At 35.6% G+C, this 22,644-nt stretch overlaps 4 protein-coding genes and 1 pseudogene across 6 annotated transcripts in view; 4 read left to right on the top strand and 1 right to left on the bottom strand.

Annotated features, from left to right (window-relative positions):
• LOC105177500 lies at positions 42-2,338 on the top strand (annotated as a pseudogene).
• Positions 2,575-5,042, top strand: LOC105175272 (putative 12-oxophytodienoate reductase 11). 2 transcript variants are annotated; one of them, XM_011097662.2, is made up of 5 exons: positions 2,575-2,806; positions 3,347-3,487; positions 3,608-3,738; positions 4,016-4,192; positions 4,306-5,042. In XM_011097662.2, the coding sequence occupies exons 1-5, from the start codon at positions 2,715-2,717 to the stop codon at positions 4,896-4,898; spliced, it is 1,134 nt and encodes a 377-aa protein (XP_011095964.1). In that variant the 5' UTR covers positions 2,575-2,714; the 3' UTR covers positions 4,899-5,042. The 2 variants fall into 2 exon arrangements, with proteins under 2 accessions (XP_011095964.1, XP_011095972.1); XM_011097670.2 differs by having other exon boundaries at positions 2,784-2,922.
• Positions 5,223-8,045, bottom strand: LOC105175261. The gene is made up of 4 exons (XM_011097651.2): positions 7,611-8,045; positions 6,345-6,976; positions 5,533-6,048; positions 5,223-5,436 (listed from the first exon to the last, which is right to left on the bottom strand). Exons 1-4 carry the CDS (start codon positions 7,891-7,893, stop codon positions 5,278-5,280), a joined length of 1,590 nt encoding a protein of 529 aa, XP_011095953.1. The 5' UTR covers positions 7,894-8,045; the 3' UTR covers positions 5,223-5,277.
• Positions 11,809-14,474, top strand: LOC105175252 (agamous-like MADS-box protein AGL12). 2 transcript variants are annotated; one of them, XM_020699382.1, is made up of 7 exons: positions 11,809-12,257; positions 12,502-12,592; positions 13,401-13,462; positions 13,579-13,678; positions 13,789-13,830; positions 13,927-13,964; positions 14,073-14,214. In XM_020699382.1, the coding sequence occupies exons 1-7, from the start codon at positions 12,076-12,078 to the stop codon at positions 14,074-14,076; spliced, it is 519 nt and encodes a 172-aa protein (XP_020555041.1). In that variant the 5' UTR covers positions 11,809-12,075; the 3' UTR covers positions 14,077-14,214. The 2 variants fall into 2 exon arrangements, with proteins under 2 accessions (XP_020555041.1, XP_011095942.1); XM_011097640.2 differs by having other exon boundaries at positions 11,813-12,257; positions 13,923-13,964; positions 14,073-14,474.
• LOC105175243 (suppressor of mec-8 and unc-52 protein homolog 1) overlaps positions 15,486-22,644 on the top strand; it is a 7,879-nt gene continuing 720 nt past the window's right edge. The window contains exons 1-14 of the mRNA XM_011097630.2: positions 15,486-15,771; positions 16,775-16,985; positions 17,668-17,820; positions 18,197-18,245; positions 18,330-18,413; positions 18,673-18,776; positions 19,282-19,368; positions 19,446-19,499; positions 19,930-20,025; positions 20,302-20,429; positions 20,621-20,747; positions 20,843-20,902; positions 20,988-21,095; positions 21,576-21,676. Coding sequence (XP_011095932.1) covers positions 15,740-15,771; positions 16,775-16,985; positions 17,668-17,820; positions 18,197-18,245; positions 18,330-18,413; positions 18,673-18,776; positions 19,282-19,368; positions 19,446-19,499; positions 19,930-20,025; positions 20,302-20,429; positions 20,621-20,747; positions 20,843-20,902; positions 20,988-21,095; positions 21,576-21,676 — 1,394 coding nt within the window. The 5' untranslated portion in view covers positions 15,486-15,739. The remainder of the gene's footprint in view (positions 15,772-16,774; positions 16,986-17,667; positions 17,821-18,196; positions 18,246-18,329; positions 18,414-18,672; positions 18,777-19,281; positions 19,369-19,445; positions 19,500-19,929; positions 20,026-20,301; positions 20,430-20,620; positions 20,748-20,842; positions 20,903-20,987; positions 21,096-21,575; positions 21,677-22,644) is intronic.

Here is a 22,644-nt window from a genome sequence, read left to right as displayed (position 1 = left end):
TTTTTCATTTGAATTTCTCACATCGGAATTGATTAGGGGTGCAAATCGTCAAGAATTTGGTATTTGAAAGGTGCAAATTACCAAAAACGTACAAATGAAGTATAACAATAACATGCCAATTTCCCACATTATCTTCAGCAATGTTTTTGGTCTTCAAGTACGTTCCAATATTCCTTTTGAGGTGGAAGCAGCAAAAACACAGCCCTGAATCTGATTGAGAGTAATGGAAAGAGAAGGAGGACAAGAAGAAACGAAGCAAACCCCGCTTCTCACACCTTACAAAACTCGGGATCTTTCGCCTCTCTCACATACTTCCATAATACGAACATTATGTTGCTACAACTGGACATATGCTTAAATGTTGCACATTTCTCACTTACTTTCTAGTTCATGATTATGATTGCAAATGATGTTGTAGAAATCACCTCGACTACATCACTTATCGCATCCTTTCAGCCATGAGCTAAAGGAGATTGAGTGTGGACTATGAACAGATGCATAGTTTATTTGATTTACAGTCTTTTTTTTTCCTTCTTCAATTTAGTATCAGCTGTTTGATTCTGCAGGTAAGAAAATTGTGTTACGCCTGTATTCATTTTCTGCAGAATTGTTTTGGCTCCTCTTACAAGACAGAGATCATACGACACAATTCCTCAACCCCATGTTATCTTGTATTATTCTCAGAGAACCACCAAAGGTGGTCTGCTAATATCAGAAGCTGCCATGGTATCTGAAACTCCACAGGGGTAAAACTCAAGTTAATTTTCTTCTCCAAATCTTTAACATTTTGCTGTAACGAAGCACACAAATGCATACGTGAATGATGTGATGTATATTTTTCAGCCCTTTTCATTATCGCTATTATTAGAAGGTTCTTCCTGATTGAAGGTTGCCACATATGCCTGGAATATGGAGGAAGGAACAAGTTGAGGCATGGAAACCCATGTAGATGCCGTTCATGATAAAGGTGGTGTTTGACCCTAAAGCTCCTATGTGATTAGGCTTGCCTGTTTGCCTTACAAGAAATCTATTATGCATAGAATTCCGTATCCTTTCCCAAACTCCTTTTAACTCAGTTTCTGGATGCCAGATTTGTGTCCTGATGGATATTATCCAGTTTCTTCTACAGCCAAAGTGCTAGTTGGGGCCGAAAATCAACAATTCAAGCCTCCAAGAAGGCTAACGACAGATGAACTTCCTCATATTGTCAATCACTTTAGGCTAGCTGCCAAACATGCTATGGAAGCCGGTAACTTTGCATATTTGCAATTTGAATAGACTTGCTAACTTTATCTAGCCACATGTACTAACTTTTGTGGGAAACAAAGTTGTTTCCTAGCCTAAATGCTCTGCTCTATTCTCTAAGAGCAGCTACAGTTCTGTCCCTGAGGGGAACGGTGTATCACAACTCCGATATAATATTTACAGATTCATTTCATACCGTTTTTCACTTCTTAACCTACTGATCACGGCGCCTGAATGATGTTAATGCACGGATTCACAGGTTTTGATGGGGTTGAAATTCATGGAGGCTTTGGCTATTTGATCGACCAGTTCTTGAAAGATCAAGTGAATGACCAAACAGACAGATATGGAGGTTCACTGGAAATCATTGTAGATTCGTTGTGGAAATAGTTGAGGAGGTGATTAGAGTTGAAATGAGACTTTCTCCCTTTTCGAACTGCATGGAAGCAGGAGACTAAGACCCAAAAGCTCTTGGTCTCCACATGGCTGAAGCCTTGAACAAGTAGGGAATCTTGTATTGCCACATGGCTGAACCTAGAGTGTAAAATTATGAAGAAACACAAGAAGCTCATAGTCTTAAGCCGATGAGGATGGCTTTAGAGGCAGTTTCATTGTTAATGGTGGTTACAAAAGGGAAGATGGAAAAAAAGCTATCGATTAGAATCATGCTGATCTTGTGGCGTATGGGCTTTGGTTTATATCAAATCTAGATCTTCCAAAGAGACTTGAACTCAATGCATGTCTGAATAAGTATGAAGGGATACATTTACACATCGATCATGTCGTTGTCTATATAGATTATCCATTTCTGGAGACAAGTTCTTGATTTTATAGTTTAAAGATTGACTTCTTGGAGCTTGTATTTACTACTGTTTGTCATTCAAGCAATAACAGACAAAGAAAATTGTATCATGATATTTCATCATTTAAAAAGAAAAGTGAAGTTAGCCCTGTTCCGCAACAATAGTGAAGCTGAAGATCAAACAGATTTGAGCTTAATGCACTCCCGCACATTCTATCAAGTACACGCACCAACTGAAAGGAGTTTCTTTCGTCAAGTGTTTGTAACCATTAAAAGCACTTGTATCCCTTAAAACATCTCCATTGACAACATTTGTTTCGATTGTTTTAGAGTTCAAAATAAAAGGACAGACAGCAAAACAAGAGTATCACCAACCAAACATAATTTGTTATGTGTGACATAATCAGGACAGCCACCTTTCTCATTATTCAAGAAAAGACATTAATTAATGAATTAATAATGCACTTTCCATATCCTTGGGTCAAAATTAGCATACATATCTTTTGCTATTAAGGCATCCGCCGTCATTATTGACTTCTGCCACTTCAGCTGTACTGTAGAAGTCTTCTCTCTGTAAATACAAGCAAAGTCTCAGTGTGCTGGACGTATCATATCCATTCTATTCGGCTGAACAGCAAGTGAAGCCACAATTGTTTACTTGCTAAAGATGGAAAACAGAGCTCATGAGGAGGGGCAAGAGAAGCAGCAGGTCCCACTTCTCACGCCTTACAAAATGGGAGAGTTTCAGCTTTCTCATAGGTACGCATTATTCATGAATTATCACCAGAACCCGTCTTTTTATCTTTTCTTCTTGAGGATTAGAAATTGTAGATAAAGATTTGTGAGCAATCCCACTTCGCCTACTTGATTGAAAGGTAATTTGCTGTATCATATCATATGTATGTTAGAATAGGTTATGTATATTGCATAATGATTTGAACTTCATTTGACTGTGTTGAGTTTTATCTGTGATTCTTTAGTTAGTGTGGTTATTTACTTGAGTTTTGGATAGTTTGGGCGTTGATTACTGAAAAAATAATCCTACAAATTTGATGGGGATTTCCACTTAGAGTGTTGTTGACTACAAAATGGAGGTTTTATAAAGTAATAGCTCCTCTTTGTTCTCTGACTACGCTCGTTTTCTCATTATAAAGTAGTCATGGAGAATATGGTACCTTTATCATAAAATTATTGTCGATTTATCTAATAATGCATATGTATCTTATTCAGTTGTTCAAAGTCAATGTTGCCGCTCGATTGTACTGATAATTTTCTGAATACTTCATCTGTTTTTCGCAGAATTGTTCTGCCACCAATGACTAGGCAGAGATCTTATGGCAACATTCCTCAGCCACATGCTATATTGTATTACTCCCAAAGAGCAACTCGAGGGGGTTTTATCTTGACCGAAGCCACTGGAGTTTCTGATACTGCACAAGGGTAGGTTGATGGAGTTGCTAGTTCAAGTCTGAATGATGTAAATCTCCAGGAATTATATAAGAGCCATATCCTGTTTTCTCATAGTTCTTTGCTCAAATAACATTTCATCTGCTATTGAAGGTACCCATATACTCCAGGAATCTGGACAAAGGAACAGGTCGAGGCATGGAAACCCATTGTAGATGCAGTTCATGCCAAAGGGGCAATCTTCTTTTGCCAGATTTGGCATGTGGGCAGGGTTTCAAGCACAGGTAGTTCCTTGATTTGTTACTATTAGGAAGATTTGGGTTCTTGCTTAATCATGGTTATTGAACAGCAGTTTTGATCTATTTTACCTTTATATCAAGAATTCTCTGTTTTCACTATCCAATATTTGATGATCTTAACCATAATATTATCAGTGCTGAAACTACTGCAACGACATGAATCCAGTCTCTAGCTTTATCCTGTTGATTATTTAGACCACATAATGAACTTTGTTCATTCACTATTTGGATCAATGACTATTGATTGAACTGCATTTTTCAGTTTTCCAGCCAAATGGGCAGGCTCCAGTATCATGTACAGATAAAGGACTAGCTCCTCAAGTTCGAAATAATGGTGTGGATGTTGTGCAATTTTCTCCTCCACGACGACTGACAACAGACGAAATTCCACAAATTGTCAATGATTTTAGACTTGCTGCAAGAAATGCTATAGAAGCTGGTGGGATATTTTGTTAGAGCTCCTTGTTGGTTGAAAAAAAAAATGAATGGTTGAAGATGTTGATTATCAAGCTTGCTCTGCATTTAGTTCACCGATATGCTCTTTCATTTCAGGTTTTGATGGGGTTGAGATCCACGGATCGTGTGGTTATCTGATAGACCAGTTTTTCAAGGATCAAGTCAATGACCGAACAGATCAATATGGAGGGTCCCTGGAGAACCGCTGTCGATTTGCTCTTGAAATTGCTGAAGCTGTGACTAATGAGGTAGGAGCTTACAGAGTCGGAATGAGGCTTTCTCCTTTTGCAAATTCTAATGAATGCGCTGACTCGAACCCTAAAGCCCTCGGCCTTTACATGGCCGAGGCTTTAAACAAATATGGGCTTCTTTACTGCCACATGGTTGAACCGAGGATGAGAACCGTTCTGGAAATATCAGAATGCCCTCATAGTCTTCTGCCTATGAGAAAGGCATTTAAAGGTACTTTCATTGCTGCTGGTGGTTACAACAGGGAAGATGGTAACAAAGCTATAGCTGAAAACCGTGCTGATCTTATTGCATACGGCCGTCATTTCTTGGCTAATCCAGATTTACCAAAGAGATTTGAGCTGAATGCTCCTCTTAACAAATATAACAGGGAGACCTTTTACATACCTGATCCTGTTGTAGGCTATACTGATTATCCGTTTCTTGAAGAAACTGTATGATTTCAGGGGAGATAGAGTAACAGATGAACTGGAAATGTAAACAAGAAATTCCTATTTTTAGACCCTGTACTTTCTTATCCTGATTTATTAAACAATGAGATGTCCAGAAGAGCTTATATATGGATCTTTTTATTTGTTTGGTTACACCACTGTAATTTATCTGTCGTGGATCTATCAAGTGAACTTTGGGCCAGCGTATTGGCTTTGACAAGAACGATTGTAACTTCAGATGATTGCTATTCTGTGTTAGGCCAGAGAGAGAGAACAAATGGAGGAAGAACCACTAAATCCAACTATTCTAGTTCGGGTTACCACAGAAAGGAATCAGAACACTATAAATCATTATTTTTCTACAGTAAAGTTGGTATGTACAGATGTATTACATGTATCCCCGACCATCTTCTTCGGTATCTTTAGGAACTAAGACATCAAAATCACTGACAGTCCATTCAGCAGTAGCCCCGTTCGGACTAACATATATTTCTGTACCAATATTGATTGAAGACCATACCCGTTTTGCTGGTTTTGTCCCCGGATCCTGCACAGTGGTGATGAAAACAATTACTTATCTCATAGTAGGAGAATAAGATTCTTATCCTAGATAAATGAAACTATCTTGGACCAATGAAAGTACCTGGTAGAAGTACAGCCGACTAGAGAGGGCTCCAGTATCTAGTTCCCAACTTCTTGGATCACCAATCCATCCATCTCCTTTTCTTTCAGGATAGCCATGCACCGCCCACTCTGGATGAGGGATAATTTGCACCAGTTCTTGTGCCTGTGGATTGCTGTACGGATCACAAATGTCGTATGGTTTCTCCAGATATTTGGCATTTCCAGGAGCACAATAGAGATGATAGGCAGAATATGGAAACCGAGACGTGTCATTTCTATGTATCATCTCTCCTGTGGAACTTATGTGATAGGGTGGGCATGACAAGAGTTTATCAGGACGACACCAACTTGTTGTTGCTGGGTTAATAATCATCTCACTGTATCTGGTTACATCTGTTAGAACATCTCCATCACAGGGATCTCCGTTATTTTTCCAACAACTTCCAATATCAAGGAGATAAAACTGGCTGTTGGGACCTCCACCTTGTTTAACATCTAGAGCCAATCTGACCTTGAAGTTTGGAGACTCTGGCAACTGCATAAATTGTATGAACTCTATTATTATCACTAGCACTATTCTCTCATTATCTTGTTATTTTCTTTTCTTGTAACAGACTATCAAAGGTCAAAAAGAAAAAGAAAGGAAAAACTGCAGGATTTAGAGTTTACTGAATGGTCAAGTATTGTTAAAACTTGAGAATATGTTCGATATTCTGCCAAAAGAATTCCAAAACTGATTTAAAAGGAGGGAAGCTGAACTATCTGACAGAACCACACAAACTTATATGTTGACAACCTTATCAGCAAAAAAGAAGTAATTACTTCACGGACCTTTGTCATAATGCCGCGTCCATTGTAGTGGTAACCTCCATTGAACCCATTAGCTGCATCAGCCCTTAGATACAACATAAGCCAAGGATACTTGGATGATGTTGTCAGTTTATGTGATACAATCCAACTGCTTGTGCTGAAATTCTTCTGCCATGTAACCGAGAAAAAGGACTTATCTGCTAAACCAGCACTCAGATTGGCATCAAGGTCATATGTCCCATAATATCCTCCAACCAGAGACACATTGTTATCACTAAAGACAACCATTTTGGATTGATTATGGTACACAAGGGGTTGGTTCATACACCCTTCACCAAAACACGGAAAGCTTCTGTCGGTCACTATTTTCGGAACTTTCTTGCCATTCTCAGGACAGAGTGTAGTATTCTTGTCAAAATTTCCATTTTTTAGCATTATCATCCAAAAGTACCAAGGTTCAACTGAATCAGGCACCTCACAGAGTGATCCAAGAAAAATTTCCTTCTCAGCAGCATAAATATCAGGATCTGTATAAGATCTAAATTTGCCAATAGGGAACTTATCACCAGCCCCCAGTCTGTTGTCTGATTCCTTTACTTTCTGGTGTACTTGGCACTCACTTCCCTTATCAATGAATAAGCCACTCAAACTATCTAATTTACAACATCAGGAAACAAAAATGAAAGAGTGAGTTATCACACAATAATCCAAATCCAAAAGACAACTTGATCTCATAATGTGATGCTATGTGGTAGTCCCCCTCCATCCTTTAGCAAATACAATCCTCCGTAAATCGTATTTGATCCAAATAGATAGCTGACATACTAGATAAGTTCAGTCTAATCGACTGAGCTTACGTGGTTAAATGTAACGGTGTAAATCAATGTATTCTTTTCAAGCACTAGTGTTTTGAGTCTTAGTATTCAGTAAACACAATGTAAAGACTTATATATTCATCAGCAGATTAAAAAGGAGGTAGAAACACTGGACCAGACAGGGCACCGTTGGAACTCTGTTTATGGTTTCAAAAGCTTCACCTATCCAACAATTATTACTCAAATGTGGCATGTCGTACTTCAATCAATTTACATAAGCTAACATTTCAACTTTGGAGTTCTGAGTTCAAGACTCTGCCTACTATCCTAATTATGCATCAATTATTGTCTCATTTCATCAAATGCATTTCTCCATTTTACCATAATCTATTTCTTCATTCAAGAATAATCAAAATATTAACATTTGAACAGAGAAATATAATTGCGGCAAGAAAATGAAATTAAACTGAACCTTCAGTTACAGTTGGGCAGTAAAGATCAGCGCAGTCAGCCATTCTTGGGCTGCCCATGTTTGGCGCTTCCACGCCAACTTCATTGCAGAAATTCCAAGCTTCCAATGCAAATCGTGCATGCGGGCTCTTCATTCCAGGCTCCCCTATCACTGACACATACGAATTTTCTTCTGATAATTGAGTTATTGAAGCTGCTGAATGAGGTTGCTGGCCAGCAACAAGAAGAAGAGGAACAATCTCCCACATAAACAACAGTGACAGCGAGAAGTATCCCATCATCATGTTTCACTGAAAGCCTCACAACACAAGAATGGAGTCAGGATGCGAGTTAGAGAAACACGATTTTCTTCATCTGAAATTCCTAGGAGTACAGTTTGAGTGAGTTTGTAGCGTAGTAGAGTATTATGCTGTTTTTACCAAACACAAACAGAGATTGGGACATAATTAGGATCAGGGGATTGCTTCGAAGCAAATTAAAGGATGGGTCCCATTTCGCCAGGTGCCCGATTTTATGCAATCTGGATACAAGGTGACCTGTCGCTTCACCAGTTACGTAATCCCTTCATTTTTCAAAAATTAGAACGTCAACACAATTTTAAATAATAAATTATAACTGTTAATTAGACCTAATTTAATTCATACATTCCAACTCCACTAAGTGCGTGGGTCCGAACTCCGCTAAGTACATAGCATGTTGTCTGTTGTATAGCAAGAATTAATAAGAATTATTGTACTTGTAATTAATTTATTTTAATTAATAATAGTTCACTCAAAAATAATAAATTATAATCCATATATATATATATAATTATACATTATTAATTCTACGAGTGGCTGCCAACTTGCAGTATCCAATCATGATTTATTAATTATCTAAAATCCCAACCCTCATTGATATGTTGAATCGAATAATTATATTAATGATTAAATGCTATATTTCATTGTTAAGTGATAGAACGTGATATGAAAAGTCATATGATTAAACTATATTTACTGTTAGTAAGTAGTAATGTATAAGATTTAGAAATTAGTTTAGATTGAAGGAGATAATGTAGTTGTTAATTATCAGAATGGTTCCAATGAACAAAGTTTAAAAAAGAATTCAAATATGATATTAGTGATAAAATATCAAGTTATAATTTTAAAGTTATCATTAAAAATATATATTAAATTATAATTAATTTTTATCTTGTCACTATATAATTATTTGTAACAAAAATTATAAAAAATTATCACTTAATACAATTAGTGATATATTTATAGTGACAACTATTATTTATTGTCACGAAATTGTTACTATACATGAGTTACTAATTATATTTAGTGACAACTCTGTGCATAATTTTTTGTCACTAATTCTCTCTACTAATATTCTTTTATAAAATAATAGTAATTTTAAAAATTATGATTATGACAAAATAAATATTTTTGCCACTAAATATATATAATTGGTTAAAATATTAAAATTATCACTTGTTTGTCACTAATCTTGTATTTTTTTGGAGTGATTCAAAAGGAAAATATAGCACGATCCAAACATCCAAAAACATGCTCAATGTTTTATTTATCCATTATAAGTTTGAAGAGCAAATCCTAAAGGGCAAGTTACAATTGACTAATTTGAGATTTGATATAATTACGAATACCTCTCATTATTTGAAAAATTACAAATACCCCCCTCAAATGAAAAATAATTATGTAGCCCCTAATCAGTGAAATGAACATTACCATTTTATATTTATTGAATTTTTTTAAAAAATAAAAAAAGTATTTAAAAAAATATAAAATAATTTGAGGTTGAGTGAAATAAATAATCTAGAGAGAATCATAGTGTAGGTTGCATTCTGGTTGATGATTTTGAGTAACTTGTGTTGAGTGCAGTTTCCATCAACATTTTATCTGACCTCTCACATGAGACTTAATCAGAGGTTTTAAAATTTTCGAAAATATAATTATTAAGAAAAGAATTTTCTTTCTGCTTTTAAGGTATATATGCTAATTAATATACAGAAAAATTAATTAATTATATGTAGATATATATGATATTAATTAGTTTATTTTGAAGAGAATGGATGCGATGATTTATTGACAAAGTGCAAAGAAAGGAGCGATGAGGACTCACATCCGCAGCCCCACCTTACTACTACACATAAATATATATATATGAAAAATTAAAAGGAATAATCTTTTTTGAACGCCAAGGAATAATTTTCACAAATTCCAGGTATTATAATAATTAATTAGCATCAAATTTGAATGCAACTTGGTTGATGATGATGATGATGATCCCTGCAATTACATTAATTAATTGAATTATAATCAGCTTTCTTTTCTTTTTATTTGGTTGAGAGAGAGAGAGAGTGTGTGGTTTTAGTGAGCATGAGTCTCCCTCCCCCATCACCCACTCAAACATTAAAAACCGTATGAAAAAAGAAGTTGTTGCTCCAACTGGAGATTTCCTCGATCGAATCGAAATGATGATGCGTCCACGTGGATGGAAGATGTACGTGCCAAATGCTGAGAGCTCCTTCCCCCATGCAACCAATGATCAAGATTCATTAGATGGATGGATGGATATCTAGCTAGCTAGCTACCTACCTACCTACCTAGCTGCAGCAACATGGCAATCAAATTAGGGTTTTCTATTGATCAGTACTAGTCTAGTGTGTATACATATACATATATATGTTTGATTTGACAAGATTCTTGGCTTCTAAGTGAAGATGGAAGTGGAGGAGGCTGCACTGCCTCTGCCCTGCCCGCCTTTAATTTCCATTCTTTTGTTTAAAATTAATAGTTGCCCCAATTCAACCACTACTGTTACTTGCTTTTCTTTTTTCTGTAAGGGCTACAAAACGGAAATGCCAGTCATCACACACACAGATATATATATAGTTAATTATTATATAGACCAACACTTAAGTTATTGTACCTCTTCTACGTACCACATAATATATAATCAGCACTACATGTTTTGATGTGTACTACAAGTACATGTGTGTATATTTAATTAAGTAGTACACTTATGAATGTTTTTAACTATATTCCAAGATAATTACAAGTAGCATTATATATGCATGTTTCAACATTAATAAGTGATCATGTTTATATATGTTTGATTTAAATTTTAACCCAAAACATCGATCTGACAGTAAAAACAACTTTCACCTCATGTATAATTTATAAAAATTTGAAATATCGATATTTTTAGAAGACAACTGTTGGTATTTGATTTTGTGATGCAAGTAGTTCATATGGGGAGTGCTTCGAGTGGCTTCTAAGTTACACGTAATGCTTCCCCTTCTCAATTATGCATCTTTTTAGAATAAAATTGTAAAATTTATATGAAGTCAAAATCCACGATAACTCATATAACATATAAAAAACTGATCGATTTGCAAGCTTAATATATAAACTTGATTCTTATCTTGGGTTACTGTTCTACGACTAGACTTGATCATAATCTCATATATAGCACTTTAACGATGTATTATAAAGCTGAGAAAACATGAATTTAGGACCTACTTTGCAAGAGACAGAAAGCAGCAAAATACATATATATATATATAGAGTGATCAATGATGGGAATTAATTAATAAATAAGTAGGTGGTACATTAGGGCAAAAGTTGGTGGAAGAAAAGAAAAAGCAGGGCCAGTATATAACATGGGCAGCTCATTGGTTCAGCAACAGCTTTGAATGCACATGAAAAGCAATTGCTTGCTGACTAGACACTGAATTAATGTCCTACACACCCCCACCCCCACCCACACCCACAGGACAGGAGTACCTGTACCTCGATCGCCTCTCCCTCCATTGTGGATGGATTGGCCGCTTTCCATACTCTAATAGTCCCACTTGGAATGAATGAAATTTCACCAGCCTAGCTCATGCATGTTCCAACCACACATAACACCCATATACCACCAACCAATCAGGCTCCGACACGAGGCTTCTCCAAGGGCATGTTTGTCTTTTTGACTTTGCAAAAGTTGTGTGTTGTCTTTAGGTGGCAAAACTCTCCTAATCTAGGAGCAGCACGCGTCAAAGGTTCATAAGCCATAAAGCTACACACACACACACGCACACAAATATTGGGTGATGATGTGTAAAAGTGGCTTCCAAGTGTGAATATTTTACTCGTTATTTTTGGTGTGGGAAGAGAATCGGCTTCGGGCGGGTGTGTATATATGGTGAGCGAGTTGTGGGAGTGGAAGAAGTAGAGTGTGAGTTTTGTGTTTTAAGTTAGGAGGAGTTTGTGGGAGCGAAAGGCAACAGCCTCGAAGCTAGTTTCAACTAGTGGGAGGTTGTCTGCACACAACAGCAAGAAGAAGAACACCTTCATCATCCATCCATCATTAAACCCTTTCTTCAATTAACTCTAACGAAGTTAGTGATATAGATATACAGAATAATTTCTTTGAGAATATATATATATATATAGTTACAGCTATAATTTGTGTGGATGGCTCGTGGAAAGATTCAGATGAAGAGGATTGAGAATCCGGTGCACCGGCAGGTGACCTTCTGCAAGAGGCGTGCTGGCCTCCTCAAGAAGGCTAAGGAGCTCTCCGTGCTGTGCGATGCTGAAATTGGACTTTTCATTTTCTCCGCCCACGGCAAGCTCTATGAACTAGCTACCAAAGGGTCCTCTTTCTCTCTCTCTCTCTCTCACACACACACACACACTCCTACTCTGATATATTTACACATGTACGATGCTCTTGGTATGTGCTTTTACGTATACCGACTATGTCTCGTACACGTTTAAATTCAAACTAGTTGATAAGTGGGCTAGTTATGTGTATCCACACGTTTATATATATATATATGTTTGAAGATGCATATCGTGTATTGTAATTAATTTTGTTTATATATATATGGAAATTAGAAGCATGCAAAGTTTGATTGAGAGGTACATGAAGTGTAGTGGGGAAGTTGCAGCTGATGATCAAGAGGCCAAAGAGAAGCAAATTAACATGGTATGTGAAGAATTTTTGTTGAATTTATATATATATATATATAATGAAAAAGTAATTGTAGATGGAAATTATATGTTTATGTGTATGTGAATATAGTGTAGGGTTGATGAGAAAAAGGTAGCTTTTTTATAAAGTTGGTAGAATCGGGTGCCTTTTGTTGTGATAATAATCTTATTGGTATAAGAATTAAGTAATGAGTGCAAACTAACAAAGCTGCCAACAACTCAGCTATTATTCCTGCTTTTTGGCGACAAAACTCCATGGGCTGCATTTATATGATATGAACTTGCATCAAGAGGCTCTTATATATATATATAATATATTCTGCATGTGAAACCCAAATCCTCTCCTTTTCACTGCTTTTTTGACTTGAAATATCATCTCACATCTGGACAAACCAAGGAAACTATATATGTAGCTCTCACTCACTACCATACATATAACCATTTTATCATGAAATCTCAATTATTATTACTTGCTTTCTTTTGAGCTACTATTCCATTCTATTTCCACAATTATCTGCCTATCTTTTCTATTAATATTTTCTTTTTATTTCGATTTTGGTCAAATTTTTCTACCATTAATAAATTTTGGATTTCTGATCATATCAATTTAATGAATAGTGTAATTAAGTTCTCACTTTTATGTACATACGTTCTCTTAATTTGTCCGAACTCAATTTACCCCCTCCCCCCCAAAAAAAAATTTGTACATGAGTTTTGATAACATAATCGCTAAAAACAATATATGTAAATATTGACAATTTTAATTAATAATGAAATGCAACTTTAATTTTTCACTTAATTAGGACCCCAAGGAAGAGATTAGCATGCTAAAGCTTGAGATTGAGATACTCCAGAAGGGACTCAGGTACTATATATTAACCCCAATTAATACATTTATTTTTTATTTTTTATTGTCGAACGAATTAATTATGATGAAATTAAATAAACTTTTTTTTTTTTTTTTGTTGATAATCTTGCAAGGTATATATCTGGAGGAGGAGGTGGTGCAATGACTCTGGACGAACTGAATGTCCTGGAGAAACATCTTGAGATATGGATATACCATGTTCGTTCCGCAAAGGTATGCGTACTACCTAGCTATAAACATGCATCATACCCAATTAATTTTTTTTTCATTTTATTACCATTATATATATATAATTAACTTTAAAAATCATTACATATATACAGATGGACATTATGGTTCAAGAAATTCAGCTGCTGAAGAATAAGGTAATTAGCTTAATATGAATTAATTAGACACACATATATACACTGTGTGCATGATATAGAGTATTGAAAAAAATACTATTATTTTTGAATAGGAAGGTATACTCCAAGCAGCAAACAAGCATCTACAAGAGAAGGTACGTAGGGTTAACATGAATTGCAAGGATCGACCTCATATTCATATATGTATGTTTTACTTTTTAAATTTAAATAATGAATATAATTATATATAAATAATTGTGCAGATAGAGGAGCAGTATGGGATGGTTGAAATGGGAGGAATGCTGACTAACATTCAATACCCTGCAGCACTAACAAGTACTAACTTGCGGAGCCTGCAGTACCCGCTAACTATACCAAATGAGACATACGATCAGTTAATTTAGCTACGTCGATATGCTCATTCTTATAGTATATGCACGGGACTTGGACGTCCTGGTCTAGCTATATATTATATGTGGTAATTGTTAATGTAAGAAGATAATAAAAGTGGTGTTGTAGCGTGTGACTCTATACGTCCACGTTTGAATATCAACTAGATCATATATGTGTGGTGGCTTGCAGACATGCATCCTGTGTTTAATTATGCATCTAATTTAGTCTTGTACTCTTGTTAATTACGTCCTAATCTATTCTATTTATAATAATTATTGTTTCTTTCAGTTTGCTCTAGCTAGCGTTACCATCCATATTTATTTCATACATTCATAATCAAATTAATTAATATCCCATCAATTGCAATCTTATTCTACATATTAATCAATGGTGTAACTAAAAATCAAGAATGAAGAGTACTCATGATCATACATTAATTACTAATTAATAATCATAAGAAACAAGTGTATATATATATATATATCAACCTCAAATTAAAACAACTATATATGTTGAAAATTAACTTATAATATGTATGCCTAAAACATGTTATTTTCGACCTAAAATGTTACCTAATTAAAGTCTAAAATCTATATATTCATCGAATGTTGTTTGTAAAAGCTTATATATGTTTCGTGGTAATCAGAGAAAGTTTGGTACATATAACTTTTTATTTAAATCAACTATCCAAATGGTTTAAAAATAAAAGTTGCCATACTCAATTTTTTCAATAAAAAACATATAAGTAGTTAATTTTTAACCTTGTGCAAATACCAGCCCCCTATAAAAGCATCATCAAACATTCGATCGCGTTGGGGCACGTTAGAATTTTAATCCTTTTTTTGGGGTTAATAGCAAGTGGAGTTGAAAAATAAATTAAACTATTCGATATTAAATTAAAATTAATTGATAAAAACTTATTTGAATTTTATCTACTAAACTTAACAAATTAAATTTTATTTGGTAAACTTTCAAATTTGATTCAATTAGTGTAAAAATAATAAAATATAATTAATAATATCAAATTATTCAAATTCAATCATATGCAATCCAATTAAATCTCATCTAAGCTCTTTTGAATCAACAATCAAACCAAATTCAATATATAATTTTTTAAATTTGACAATAATTCAACAATAATATGTTGGACGCAACTTAAATAACAAGTGCTGTGCATTGTAAATGGGCCGTGACTCTAAAATGGATATAATAGCTGGCCCATGTGAAAGAAATCCTGCCCATATGGTATGGACGAGGGTGAGGAGTAGGATTCATACAAAGCAAAGCAGCATATTTGTCCGGAGCTATGATCTATTTTAAGTCTAACACAAAGCCGACTACATCTTTCAATGGATCCCCAAATTGAGTTCCTTGGATAATTGGGTTTTTAGGTTTAGGACACCTTCAATTTATAAAAAATTATCAAATCCCCAACACCCACCCCACACAGAGACGCGCGCGACAATTTGGGGGATAATATCTGCAGGGTTTTGAATATTAGGGTTTAAGTGATTGCTACATTTTCCAACAACACGCCATGTCTTCCACACTGGAAATTGAAGCTCGAGAGTAAGCTTGCCTTCCCATCTAATTTCAGATTATCTATCTGCCAGTATGCTTATATCTAGTTTATTAAAAACTCGGTCTTAAATCAGTGAGCGTACAAAGTTCAAGCTTTTGTAAGATTTAGCGTTTGTTCCCTGTAATTTCTCTGCTCTGAGCTGGTATATTAGTTGGGAGGTACGATTTTGAGGAATGAGTAAATTTCGCGGAATGAAATAGGCTGATGTTTCTATTGTCTTTAGTTTAGTTTTTGAGCTGGCTGCTACAATTATGTTTATTCAGCAAGTGTATATCTCACACTGTAATTTTGTTTTATTTTTTTATTCTTTAGTTTCTCAGCTATTACAATGGTGGAATTATGAGTTTTTCTTATTTCTTTTGGGGCACGAGAAATTGAACTGTGAAACATAAGGCCACCTGCATGTTGAGAAATTTATGATTTCTTTTCATGTTGCTTTTCGTCTATCCCTTGTGGGAATATCTAAAGCTGCATTATTTTCTTTATTTTTTTAATTCTTAGGAAAAGATGTTAATTTTAATTCTGAAGTAGGTCTGGCTTGAAGACCTAAAGGATTGACTGTTTTCCCTCAGTATCCCTTTGCACTATTTTTGCTTTTTTCTCTACTTGAAGGATGTTCCAAGTGTTATGGTTTACTCGTTGGTCAATGACATCCTACTTGCATCTTTCCACCTGGAGTGTTAATATGTTTAATCTTAATGGGATGAGGATCCACTTCAGTTTCTTGATTAACATTCATTTTTATTATTTATTGAAATGTGATCCATCACACTTGAGATATTTTACCTGAAAATCTTGTGTGCACCTACCAGTCTGCCTTTTGGTTTACTCTGCAGTCTTGTTTTTGTCCACTTTTAACATAAGTGTATAGTATATTTGTTTTGACTTATATTGTCTTTCCTTCCGAATCTTTTGATATATTTTTACCCACTGGTATCTTGTCATGCCACTTAGTCGTGAATATAAATTTTTTCATGTGTTTGTTTGCAGCGTGATCAAGATTGTACTTCAATTCTGCAAAGAGAACTCCCTGCATCAAACTTTTCAAACTCTGCAGAATGAGTGCCAGGTTTCGCTAAATACGGTTGACAGCCTTGAAACATTTGTGGCTGATATTAATAGTGGAAGGTGGGATGCAATCTTACCCCAAGTTGCACAACTTAAGCTTCCCCGGAAGAAATTAGAAGACCTATATGAGCAGGTAAGCTTATACCTGAGGATGCCCGTCCAGCTTGGGTCGTTTGTTTCCATGGTCATGAACTCTTGTATTACGCCATCCTCTGCAACTTTAATGTATAACTGTGATATTGTAAATCAAAATGATTGAAAAATTCAGAAGAATGGATAATTCAAATAATTTGCATCATACTGGCATTGCTGAGCTTCTGAGGTAGAAGTCTTATGAGCTTCTTTCTCATTATCCTTTTTTATTTTGGGTCTTCTGTTAGTAGTCCTTGCAATTTGTCACTGTCAATGCCGATGATTGGAACATACATGATCTGCCGGTGAATAAAAGTACATTCGCTCTACCTACTCCTTGTATTGGACAATTGATATCTTGAGCTGAATCTGAATGGAATCTATTTCAATAGTGAATGAATTTCTTGCGATAAGCATCATAAGCAACAGGCTCATCCAACATGAGATTTATTTCAGTTATGTTAGAAATTCTCTTTCAGAATTCTGGACATCAGCTGTGGGCTCCAGTATCTATTTCGTGATAAATTAGACTTTAAAATTAAGTGTATGTTCATTTTTGAAGAAATTTTAAAACGAGAAAACAGGTCACAATCTAGTTGAGTTGACATTGTACCAGAAAGGTTTTTATTTATTTCTTTATTTATTCTGCACGTTTTTTACTCATTTTCTCTGTTTGTGTATAGATTGTTTTAGAAATGATTGAACTTCGGGAGATTGATACCGCACGTGCTATATTAAGACAAACCCAGGTGATGGGAGTCATGAAACAGGAGCAACCGGAGCGGTACTTAAGACTTGAGCATCTACTGGTTCGCACTTACTTTGACCCAAATGAGGTATGAGTGATCACTTTTCATTATCGAGGCTTTCCCAGCTCTATCTTAGCTCTTGGAACTTCACCTAAGCTTATTTCATATACATGCTATTAAAATTTAAATTGTATGTGGGATCATGGATTTTTTCGGAAATTGTATCTCCAGTTACTTTGATAACCCTGCAGAAAAGGTGCAACTCCTTACCATATGTCCATCCTTCAGCTGGCCCTCTTGTGTTATATCTATAATATAAATAGTTTCTTGTTCATCATAATTAACCTTTTAATCATTCAACCACTAGACTAGATGGGCACCTTTGCAATTTATAATCATAATTTTTCATACTTAAATTCGATTATTCTTAATTTTAAAGTTATACCTTGTACATCTTGTGCAGGTGTATCAAGACTCAACAAAGGAGAAAAGACGTGCTCAAATTGCACAAGGTTGGTTGTATATGTCATTCCAAATGTCATGAATACGCTTTTATGGTATATTTTCTCACATGCGTTGTTCAAATATATTTTCAGCTATTGCCGCAGAAGTTTCAGTTGTTCCACCCTCAAGATTAATGGCTTTGATTGGTCAGGCTCTGAAGTGGCAGCAGCATCAAGGTTTCGTATAAAGGCCACATGTGATTTGTTGTTTTGAGATGATTTTATTGGGGCCAACTATAATAAGAGCAAATCATTTAGGATGACTAGTTCTCGACATGGAAACTTATGATCTACATATTTTAAACAATGTTCATCACCACTATTTAGAAACTAATTCATACATAAGATTTTCTGAAGTTTCTACTTTTATTCTGGTCAAATTTACGTGCCTGTTAGACCTGACTTTACGCTTCGTTCCCCAATGTTGCCTTTTCAGGTTTACTTCCACCTGGAACACAATTTGATCTGTTCCGAGGAACAGCTGCTATGAAACAAGATGTAGAAGATATGTACCCAACAACTCTTGGGCACACTATCAAGGTAAATGGTACATTTAACTTGAATTTGGAAAATGGGTTCGCATTCTATTTGTATCTTGGATGTGATTTGTTACTTTACTTTCCAGTTGGATGTAATGTTTATTGATATTTTTATATAGACTCCCACGTTTAGTGGGATATTCAATTTCCTCTTACTAATGCCCTTCCATTCTGTCCCGTGTGTCTGTGGGTGCATGTTTTTTGGTCTGTACTACTGAGCTTTTGTTTTCTCAAGATATCTTATTGACGATTCTGTACTTTTGTATATGCACCATCATCCACTTGTCTTATAATATTGACCAGCATCTTTGAAAATTTAACAATCATGTCAAACTTAGGATGAAAACTGTGAGTTTCTGCTTCTTTAAATCATTATTTCCTTGTGGAAGGAGAATATGTTTCCAGATATCTGTTTTTTTCTTGACCTTTTATCTCCTCTTAGTTCTTCTGTGATCTTACCTTTAGACATTAGATTAACATAGTTTCTCTGTGGTTATTTCTTGCAGTTTGGGAAAAACAGTCATCCAGAGTGTGCTCGTTTCTCTCCAGATGGACAATTCCTCGTTTCTTGTTCAGTTGATGGATTTATTGAGGTTAATCACTGTGAAGTCTCTCATTCTGTAATACTTATGGAGTAGAATTATTGGTTGCTCATTTTAGTGCATTCTAGGTGTGGGATCACATAAGTGGAAAGCTAAAGAAGGATCTCCAATACCAGGCTGATGTGAGTTGCTTGCTATAATACTTTTCTTTTCTTTCAACTTGTTTTCTCGATTGACTTGTTTTTCATCTGTATCAGACTATCATGCGTCCTGGATCTACTCTAGTGTGGTTGAGCATTTATGTTTAATTGGATTGTCCTGTCATTGCTTCTCCCTTTTCTCTTATGTTGTAATTTCCTCATGCAGAGAACGAGATCATTTTCTTTTTTCTTTTGGGGTGGGGGTGGAAGGTGGGGGCTCACAATATTGTTGATTGTGATCATGGTTTATTGCATTGATGCAATGTTATAAACTTTTGGATTGGCGATGCAAATATTGACAACAAATGATTGTTACATTTTTTGCAACTTCATCATCAATTGTCTGGCATCTGTTCTGAGAATAAGAATGTGGCACTAGATTTATTTGCTCTAACTGGTGATAACTTGGCAGGAAACGTTTATGATGCATGATGATGCTGTCCTCTGTGTCGATTTTAGTAGGGACTCTGAGATGATTGCATCTGGATCGCAAGATGGGAAAATCAAGGTAACACTTGTCTGAAGTTTTACTTCTCATGTGAGATCTCTTTTCTGGTTTCGTCATCTGGACTTTTTCCCCAGACACCTAATAGGCAAGAAGGAACAAGTTCAACTTGTTGAACACAGGAAAATAAAACGAAGAAGTTAGGGAGAATGATGGTCGTAGTGATTGATTGTACTTCAATTGCTGCTGTGTTACAGCTGTCTATTTTTGTCATACCTTCTAATACATTGCATGGCATTAAAGAAAATGAATCTAGTAATTTCCTATACCTGGTTATAGGTTTGGCGTATCAGAACTGGTCAGTGCTTGCGCAGGCTGGAGCGCGCACATTCTGAGGGTGTAACTAGCGTCAGCTTTTCTCGAGATGGAACTCAGTTGTTAAGTACATCATTTGACAGCACTGCCAGGTTTGTTGAACTTATGACTACTTACTGTTGAACTGATATATTTTTTCATCTTATTTTTGTGATCCAACTTTTCTCTCTCCTCAAGGCTGACTTCTTCTGAAGAATTAAGAGAGAGTGGAAGTTGGAAAGTTAACTGCTCCTTGAGTTCGGAGGCAGTGCTTCATGCACTCTGTTTTTCTTATTTTCTTTAGAATTCACGGCTTGAAGTCAGGGAAGATGTTGAAGGAGTTCCGTGGCCATGGATCATATGTTAATGATGCCATCTTTACTGCTGATGGTTCTCGTATCATAACTGCATCCAGTGATTGCACGGTGAAGGTAAGTTATTGTAGTGTATCTGTTATTTATTCAGAGCCAATACTTGCAAGCTTTTTGACCTTTCTGTTTGTAATACATGTTATTGTGGCGTTTAGGTTTGGGATGTGAAGACTACGGATTGTCTGCAGACATTTAAGCCTCCACCTCCTCTGAGGGTATTTGTTTTGTTAGCATCTCTTAGTAATTTGAGCTCAAAATGATTATGTGTGACTTCTAACTGATCTCTATCTTATGCTGCAGGGAGGTGATGCATCTGTGAATTCTATTCATCTTTCCCCTAAAAATGCAGATCACATTGTTGTATGCAACAAGACATCATCAATATACATCATGACACTCCAAGGGCAGGTAATCATCATCTGCTTCTATCTTTATTTCTTGCCCCCACTCCTCACCCTGAAAAAGATAAAAATCGAGAATTTTCATCACAGCAAAGAAAAATCCTTCTTTCGAGGCTCCAAGATAAAGAGAAAATTCTTTTGTTACGATTTTTTTTTCAAAAAAATTAGGGGGATTTCCAAGGTAAAATAGCTCCTGACCAATTAGAAACAAAAATAAACAGAAATGTGGTTCATTCTGACCAAAGGAAATAAGGGTATCTTACTCTTTAGCTCATTCTCTTTCGGGAAAGGAAAGAGAAAGCAATATAAGCAGAAGATTGCTACTCTTTCTTGATCAGAAGTGACGAGTGGCTGCTAATTCATGTTTCTTATCACTTCCATCTAGTAGTGATATCGTTATGACTTTCAACTATTCCTTTTGCCAGTAATTTGGTTATGAGGCCTGATGTTGCTTTTTGCTAATCTGCATCTGATTCTATTTGTGAAGGTTGTGAAAAGTTTTTCATCCGGTAAAAGAGAAGGTGGAGATTTTATGGCAGCCTGTGTATCTCCGAAAGGGGAATGGATTTATTGTGTTGGTGAAGACAGGTATAATATAAATCAATTGCTTCTATTTCTGCAGGCTTTATGAAATCCTTTGCCATCACAACTCTATGTGTGTGTATATTTGAATATACACAACCTATCTACATTTGAATGTTAACTGCTCCAGTAGTTGGTTCCTGGTGCATTGCAAAATATGTTTTCTGTTTCTCTGGTTGATGGTTTACATATACTTTTAGGAAATTCACTGCACAAACTAATTGATAGTATACTCCGTACCTGATTATGTCCAAAAGGGTTCTTCAAGATTTATGACATATGCTTGACACTCGTGTAATTTTCTATGTGGCTAACTTGTAAAAATTCAAGGGGCAACCGGGCAAGGCAGTATATTTGCCCGAACCATTGAAATGGAAGAGAACAGATTGGTTTATGTTAAAGAACTTTTGGCATTGCTAGAATAGTTTTCTTATACATGTTAGACGCAACTATAGCTGTAGTTTAATGTATCTGCTTACGAGTCTAAAGGCTCCTGGCCTGGAGATTGCAGTTTCAACTATATCGTTTCAGTTGGCCCCAGACCACCAATTTAAGAAAAGCTCTTGGGAATTTTTTATGTGAATGTGCACTGGTTGCTTTTGTTCTGCAAGTGTTGTCTTGTCTTCTTTAGTAAGAAGGAACTGAAGAGTTGCTGTCATTGTAGGATTAATTAGCTAAAATCTGTTGCAGAGAGTACAGCCCTTTGTCTCTTATTCCCTTTTCTAAGCCCCTCCTGCATGGTCAAAGGCCTAAAAGATTGTCCTGTTCTGTTAGAAACTTTCATCATTATGTTTTTGAAGTGCTAAATTTATCTGAGGAATTTATTAAGCACATTTTGGCATAGTAGAAGCTAAAGAAACCAACATTAAGTAACTTTTGAATTATATCTGATGTTTATCTCAGAGTTGTTGCTAGTATGTTGCTCTAGTTATCTGCTTTTTTCCTTCAAGGGGGCATGATCTATGCTATGCAGT

Source organism: Sesamum indicum, linkage group LG2 (assembly GCF_000512975.1).
Source record: "Sesamum indicum cultivar Zhongzhi No. 13 linkage group LG2, S_indicum_v1.0, whole genome shotgun sequence".
NCBI lineage: Eukaryota > Viridiplantae > Streptophyta > Magnoliopsida > Lamiales > Pedaliaceae > Sesamum > Sesamum indicum.
This window is presented reverse-complemented; position numbering and strand designations above follow the sequence as displayed.